We start from the raw sequence: 8,441 nt of genomic DNA on the forward strand, positions 1-8,441 counted from the left end.
GCATATGGTTGGCTGTGCTCCGGTCTGCCATAAGTGGGGCCCACTTTGGGGTCCAGGCCAGGATTGCAGTCTGAACCCTCAAAGACAAACAGGTAAAATATATTTTTTTGCTTTGTAAGGTTGTCCCTTTATGTGAGGACCACAGAAGCATCAAAGTTTTATTCTGGGGAGAAGACCCAACACCTCTCACAGCCCAGAAATGTTTGGCAGAAGCTCCGGTTGCTACATTGTTGGGTAGAAGTGAGGGGCTTCAGTTGCGCCCCAGACCACAAAGCCACACAACTGGTGTGACCTCCTTCGGACCTTGTGAACTTTGGCAGGGTCAACAGTGGGGGTTGGGGTGGGTATATCTCGCCATTTATGCTGAAGTGCGCACCCCATGATTTTCGAAGCCTAAATATTTGGACAGTGTGGACAGCAGTGTCCCCATTCTTTGAAGATTTTAATTAACTGCAGATAGGTTTAAAAAGGGACCGTATGGCCCATGGAAACCTCAGGCACAGTTTACATCTGGTTTTGCATTGGCGTTGTCAAACCAAAGTAACATACCTCCTCTAGGAAAATTGTTCCATCAACTCTTTGAGGGCAACTCTGTGCTGAGGCCTAAGGGTACTGGATTGAGATCACTCAAATTTGCTTTATGTAGAAGCTTAGAGCCAACAGAGTTTTGTTCCATCAGCCTGGGTTGGATTCAAATCCTGTTCTCAGACATATCCTTTGAGGTGGAGATGCCGGTGATGGACTGGGGTTGACAATTGTAAACAATTTTACAACACCAAGCTATAGTCCAACAATTTTATTTTTAATCCCACAAGCTTTCGGAGGCTTCCTCCTTCCTCAGGAGGCTTCCTCCTTCCTCCTTCCACACCACCTGAGGAAGGAGGAAGCCTCCGAAAGCTTGTGGGATTAAAAATAAAATTGTTGGACTATAACTTGGTGTTGTAAAATTGTTTACAAATATCCTTTGAGGTCATTGTTTCTAACAAACCTGCTTGGTGACAATCTCACTAATTGTTAATGTCCACTTGTTTTAAGAATAATTTTGTTTTCATTATCCCGTCATTTAACATTGACCACTTGATAGTCCGATGCTAGGCAGCAACAACTGCAGGTGGTGTGAGGTACATCACATAACAGATACTAGGGTATGACAAGCTTATTTTTGCTATGTGCTGTTGGGTTTTTAATATGCTTTAGATATTATAATGCGTTGTTTTATCCCCCAGTTTGAATGTTTAACAAATACATTTATCCTTTTTATTCACCAGGTCTGCTGATTGGCTCGGGATGTGCCCTGTATCCCCTGGGCTGGAATAGTGAAGAGGTGCAGCAGACCTGCAGCAATCTCTCAGACCAGTTCGAGCTAGGTAAGGGGACTGAAGTTCCGGTCAGGGCCTTTGCATAGCTATAAACCGTTTTCAAATCCCATTGAAGGCTAGGGTCAAAATATACGAGCCATGATTTTCTCTGAAATCTTAGCTGCTTTCTGGGAGAATTCATAGGGGTACATTTTTGTCTGTAGACCTCCTGGCATAGAGCTTCATGCGTAGTGAATGCAGATGGGAAACGTGGAATGGACTCCCTCCTGACAAGATTTTCTGTCCATTAAAATTTGTGAGGGCTATGCACCCAAATTCCCAATATGTACTCCTGACAGGCAGAGTTATGTCAGGAACGCTGTAGATGAAGATCGACCCAGTGGTGAGATGTTCCCACACATTTAAAAAAAAATACTTTATTCATAAAATTTGCAGCAATAAATACAATACAGTTGTCATTTCACATTTCAAATGTACACAATACAGATTATACAATTTGCAGGCTACATCAAGTACAGTTCAATGAACACATTGTACATAATTACAGTTCATGACACTCTAGGGTGCCTCATTGCATTACACTCAATGCAGATTATTGATTGCAGGTACGTTACAGATTCATTAAAGGTATCCTAGTGACCAGTTACAGAGCAGCACAGACTGAGCCCAGGGCATGGGCCACCTGCCTGATCTCTCACCCAGGAATGCTGTATAGCACAGAACGATCCAAAGAGTGATCAAGCACTCCAATAAATGTGGACTTTAAAGTTAGAGGGTCCAAGATATGTTTCATTCTTCAGCTAATCTACCTTGAATAGAGCACAGTAAAACCTTTCCAAATGGAGGATTTGATTAGTGGGATGTCTGGATCTCCCAAACTTACCATTTTTGTGGGTGGTCATGATAGTGAGCAGGTGTGGTAACAGAATATTGTTACAAAATATTTCTGGTTGGGTAGTGCCTCCTGATAAGTGATTTGTCTGTCGTGAGCATTGCATGAGCTAAACTAAATAGTTGGACTGAGTTGATAGTCCAAAATATGTGCCTTTTTGGGATGAAAGAACTTCCCAATGTTATATTGTATTATATAACATCTTGAACATCCTCAGGATATCCCAAAGAACTTCACAGACAATGAATTACTTTTAAAATGTAGTCACTGTTGTTATGTAGGAAAACGTGGCTGCCAACTTGTGCACAGCAGGTTCCACAAACAATAGTGAGATGAATGGCTTCTCTTCCCACCCCCGCACCATCACCTCAGGAGTCCCCCAAGGATCCACCCTCAGCCCCCTCCTCTACGTTATCTACGTGCTGCCCCATGACAATATCATCTGCAGACATGGGGTCAGCTTCCACATGCACTCCGACAATACCCAGCCTATCGCTCCAACATCTCTCTCGACCCCTTCATTGCCTCTGTGCTGTCAAACTGATAATCCGATTTCCTGTCTTGGTTGAGCCACAATTTCTTGCATGTAAACACTGAGAAGACTAAAGCCATTGTCTTCAGCCTCTGGCACAAACTCTTTACCCTTGCTACAGATTCCATCCCCCTCCCTGCCACTGTCTCAGGCGACACCAGACTGTTTGAAACCTATTCAACCCTGAGCTGAGCTTCCAACTCCATATCCTCTCCATCACAAAGACTGCCAACTTTCACCTCCCATAAACATATCTGATTCTGTTTTTACCTCAGCCTATCTTCCACTGAAACCCTCATTGATGCCTGACTGGACTAATCTAATGCTCCCCTGGCAGGTCTCCCATCCTCCACTCTCTGTAAACTTTAGCTCATCCAAAATTCTGCTGTCCTATCCTGCACCAACTCCCACTCGCCCAGCAGCCCTGTCTTTGCTGACCTACATTGGCTCTCAGTTCCCCCAGTGCCTAAAATTTAAAATTCTTAACCTTGTGTTTAAATCCCTCCATACCCCTCCCTTTCTCTGTAGTCTCCTCTAACTCTTCATTCCTCTGACTTCAGCCTCTTTTACATGCCATCTCCTTTCATCCTACCATTGACTGCCGTTCATCAATTGACTAGGCCCCACGCTCTGGAATTCCTTCCCAAGACTCTTCTAGCTCTCCATCTCCAGCTCCTCCTTGTAAAACCCTCCTTAAATCCCACCTCTTTGACTAAGCTTTTGGTTACCTCCTCCTAATATCTCCTTTGGCTCATAATCCATTTTTTCCCCTTATCTCCTCCTTGAAGCACCTGGGATGTTTTTCCACATTAAAGGCACTTTGTAAATGTAAATTGTTGCTGTTAATGAATGATCAGTTAATCTATTTTGGTGGTACTGTTCGAGTGATAAATTTTGGCCAAGATATTGGAACACCAAAAAATGTATCCACCTGAATTTGAGAACCTTTCACTCACTCACCTGACGAAGGAGATAATCTCCGAAAGCTTGTGATTTTAAAATAAAATTGTTGGACTATAACCTGGTGTTGTAAGATTCCTTATACTTATTAGGAGCTAATCTTGTTAGTTCTTTTTTCTGGAATGTTAACCTTTACCACACTAAAGGTGAGTTAATTGCTACTCAGGCTCTAGGGGCTGCCAATGAGTTGTCTTGCTCAACCCCAGTTATTGTAAGAATGTTTAATACAATCAGAACAATGCCTCTATCTGCTGTTTTAACAAAGGCATTATCCCATGTAAAATAAAGGGGTTAGCTCTTCGGTTAAAATAGCAGAGAAGAATTTGATATGAGTGGGCTACGCATTTGTACAATAACCTTGCTCACAGTAATTTCCAGACTCGTTTTCCTGCTTGTGAGGAAGTGCTTGGCTTCTGCCAGGATTCTGTGTTTGTATCTGGGAACTTACCATGTGACTAACTCTATGGCGCTCTGGAAAGCTCAGGTCTGTGGGCAGACCTTGCATGATCTGAATTAGACGGTTTAAATACTCCGTGAAGATGTGTCAGCTGTGCCAGTTAATCTCTTACAGATGCTCGTGCATCTTTGACTAGAAAGCTGAATGTAAAGCAATGCTTGGCAATATTAGAATTCACACAGATTTTTAACATTTATTTGCAGGTACATGTCAGCTGGGTTGGGCCTATTACTGTACTGGAGGAGGTGCTGCAGCTGCAATGCTTCTCTGCACTTGGCTGGCATGCTTTGCTGGCAAAAAACAGAAACAATATCCATACTGAAACCCCAAATAAGGACAAAGAAACAGCTCTGAGCAAGAGGGCTGCAGAGGAGTAAAATTACAGGCAAAACATTTTCTGGAACTTTTCCAATGTTTCCCTACTGAACTTGCTCCTTAATCTCATTCAAAACCTGCAATAAGGAGACGATCCCATCTGAAAATGAATCTGAACAAAAGACTTGCGGTCTGGGTTTATGATTTTTTCTTTCTTTTAAGTGTTTGTTTCTAGGATGTATAGTGTCAAGGCCTTTCAAATTACTAAAGAGGAAGGAAAGTCTTGGGCAAATTCTCTTTTTTCAAAGTGCTCCCAGTTCAAAATCCCCAATTTTATAGCACAGGCTCACCATAAATATTTTTGATGCAGTACAGTACAAATGGAGAACCTTGAGGAAGATGTTGCTGCTTGTTCAGACACTGGTGACATTATTGATGGGGAACATCCTGGAATGACTCCATAACAAAGGATGGGGGAGGACAGGGAGAGGAAATGATTTCAAAGCAGCCAGTCCCTCAGTGGCTCCAGGGCACCTCTCAAGCCAGTTTGAAGTCATGCCTTCTGCTGTTTGCTTTAGAGCTGCTCAGGAAGTCACAGGGAACAACTCTCTACCAACGGGGAGTCGATCTCCATGCTGGCAATAATATTCACAATTTGTTTAATAAAAAGAGTTTATGGTGAGTATATTATTTCCTTCTGTAAAAGATAAAGCACTTTGAATGAAAAGTACTCCCCTTAGACCTTACTTCCCCTTTAAGTAGGGGTTTTCAAAAGACCGATTTATCAGTAAAAGCTTTTTTTTACATATATGTACATAATTATATATATATATAATTATAAATACACACACACACACACACACACACTCATTTCCATTTTGGAAAAAACTGTGACGTGTTTAAAATTTGGTGACCATGTTAAAGGCTAGTAAATGTACTTAATAGCAGTATTTTATATTGTGTACCATGTTATCAGTTCAGGGTAGATTGTATTCAACACGTGTACACTTCAGTATATATGTTCTCATGGTACAACTTTGTGTCAGTGTTGTGGCTGTTACAGTATACAGGTACCAGTCACTTTCTATGCAGATATTTAAGATATCCTGTTAGCAACAAAAAGGCAAAAGATTTGGGCCTGGATTCTCCTCTTCCTGCCAGAGGAGGGTCAGGACGGGTCTTCAGCCCAATACTCCGACCCCTGCCGTGACTGCAACCCATTTTCCTGGGTCAGGGGTCATTATGTATGCTGGGTGGGCTCCCGGTGGCATTCCCCCACCAGCAATTGGGAACCCCTCCTGACTGCAACCAAGGAAATTTCCGGTGGTTCTACAATGCACCAGCAGAAGTGAAGGCAAGGTTAAAGGGGCCGCAGGGCCCCAAAGATCTGAGGTACATTTTACTGTTAGGCCTCAGACTGAACCAAGTCCTAACAAAGGTAGGGGTATGTGGCCTAATGGGAGGGGGAGAGAGGCACCAACTAAGGGGGCCCTTTCCCCCCAAAAAGGGTGACGGGGTAGCCCTGCTGACCCAGGGATGACCACCACCCCTCTCCTGGCAGTTCCCGGGGTGACTGAAGGTACGGCAGAAGTCAAGGCCCAACCCATCCAGCCATAATTTACATGGGAAGGGCAGGATTGTGGCAGCTGTCCTGATGGGGCAGGGGGAGGAAAATCCAGGTCAGGGCAGGGAGGCATTGGTAGACCTCAGCGCCTCATCTTTCCACCAGTTCCACCGCCATCCCACCCGACTTTGGGACAGAGGAAAATCCAGGCCTTGTTGTCTACTTATAATTTCAACGACCAAAAATTCCATCACTCCTGACCAGTCAAAAGTAGTAGTTGACTGTGTGAGGCATATAATAGAGAATGCATATCTGGATAGCAGAATGCATCTGGTAACCCTGGGTATTATGCCCGCCTCAAACTTCTCAAGACCAAACTCCATGCTCTCAGCATCAATCCCACCCTGAGACCCCCCCTTTTTCCTCTACTACCTGGGGCCTCAGCCCCATCTCTAGCTTCAGCCTGGGATTGTAGACTTATCCTCAAACAGCATTGGTAAATAAACCATAAATTCACCAGTTAACTGAGCTTACCAGGCTGCTAAATCTGTCAAACTCAAATAGACCAAACCAATGGCATAAAAGAAACCACAAATAGAAGCAGATTTACATTTAAATTTACAGTTACTGATGAAATGCAATGATACTCTCACCAGCCAGGAACCACCTGGCTTGTAGGTGTGAAGGTTAGGAATTGGGGCCCCTTTGCCAGGACATTTCAAATCTGGTTTGGACTAAAAACATAAACTGGACAGCCTGCAGGCCCAATTTAAATTTCATACCCAGATCAAATCTGAATTTTGGATCCAAAGATGAGTAATCATTGATTGGCATCTGTACCTTTGAGAAATATCATTTAATTATTTGTACCACAACCCTGACACACTTGCATCCCTATTAAATGGAAAATCTGGATGTGACTGGAAACCTTAAGTATTTTAATCCAAGTCACATTCCCCCAAACCTGCCCAAAACAAAATGTGAACCGAGATCACATGTCGATTAAAGTTTGTACCACTGTAAATTCAGGTCAAGCTGAACAATCCAAGATTTTTGTAAAACTCATGCAGTTGAAGAGCAAAATAGTGGAATTCGAATATGAAATGTGTGCTGACTGAGGGTGATCATGTGCAGATGCTTTCTTGATCATGCTTAAAAACATAGCTCCGAAGCACAATATCAAACGATTATAAAATATATATGGTCTAAAAACTGTTTGTGTGGTTGTCGGGGTGCTTTCTAAAATCCTGGATACACTCTCAACCCAAGTAACAGCCGGGAACAATCCAGCAAGGATAGTGAGCTGTTCAAGAGCCAACAGATTAAACATTTATAGTAATACTTAATATATATGCCTAATCTGTTGCTGCACAAAATGTTCCCCCTTCCCCAAAATAGATTAATGATTTATAATATCTTAACATCATTAGTTGAAGGTGCTTACCTTTGTTTACATTGTGTTATCTCTCAAATCTCTCCCACACCTCAATTTGTGATGCAGGTGAAAGCTTTGATGTTACATTATATATCAAGAGGTAACTGCCTCCCAATTAGTTTAATGTGATTATAGTGAGTTGCCAAAAAAAATCTCCTAATAACCCTTCAGATGAGTGGAAGTACAGAGAGCTGAGCTGAATATAGTTTAGCATAGAATCTAGGTCATCACCAGTAACTTGTTTTACATGTAGTATGGATCCCAGAAGACTGCAAAATTAGACATTGAGGGTTTATAGGAGAGGGAAGACTGCAAAATTAGACATTGAGGGTTTATAGGAGAGGGAAGTTCATTTGTGTAGCATTTTTACTTAATAAAGACGGACAATTAGGTGCAAGGGAACTCACTTTAACAAGGATCTCAGATGATATATTCTGTGCATTTCATGAAGTCACTACTTCAATGGAAAGGAAAATCAGTGTATAATGGGCAGCTGATCCGTTACCACCCATTTTGCACCCCCATTGAAGTTGAATTTCACTCCCAGTCTGTTCTGTGAACCCATCCGCAGTCTGTTGTCAGAATTCCAACATACAAAAGTGATGTGTCCTGAGATTGGCAGGATGGTGTGGTATGATATGGTGTGTTAAAGCTCTGATGAACTGTGCCATGAAGTTATGGGATGGGAATGCTCAACTGAAACACACCCACTCATGCATTGCCAAGGAACAAAATAACTTAAACAAGACTGGTGTGTACCTCAGATACCAAAAAGAGTCAACATGATCTTACCCTCTACTTCCCTCTCCCGGTCAGTTTAGGTACTACCGTAGGAATGGGATTTTCTGCAAAGTCTGAGCAGGATCAGCTGTTCTTTTGTAGTCCTACATATACAGGCCACTATTAAATGCATATATACAGAAGTAGATTTAAACTAAAATTCCAATGTGTACAGTTTGTACGTTAA

At 42.5% G+C, this 8,441-nt stretch overlaps 1 protein-coding gene across 1 annotated transcript in view; it reads left to right on the forward strand.

The window, feature by feature from the left end:
• The window catches only part of LOC137322814 (lipoma HMGIC fusion partner-like), a 133,775-nt gene extending 128,644 nt beyond the window's left edge, over nucleotides 1-5,131 (forward strand). The window contains exons 3-4 of the mRNA XM_067985896.1: nucleotides 1,269-1,367; nucleotides 4,364-5,131. Coding sequence (XP_067841997.1) covers nucleotides 1,269-1,367; nucleotides 4,364-4,482 — 218 coding nt within the window. The 3' untranslated portion in view covers nucleotides 4,483-5,131. The remainder of the gene's footprint in view (nucleotides 1-1,268; nucleotides 1,368-4,363) is intronic.
• Nucleotides 5,132-8,441: the final 3,310 nt, after the last annotated feature.

This window comes from Heptranchias perlo, chromosome 6 (assembly GCF_035084215.1).
Source record: "Heptranchias perlo isolate sHepPer1 chromosome 6, sHepPer1.hap1, whole genome shotgun sequence".
In the NCBI taxonomy this organism is placed as follows: Eukaryota; Metazoa; Chordata; class Chondrichthyes; order Hexanchiformes; family Hexanchidae; genus Heptranchias; species Heptranchias perlo.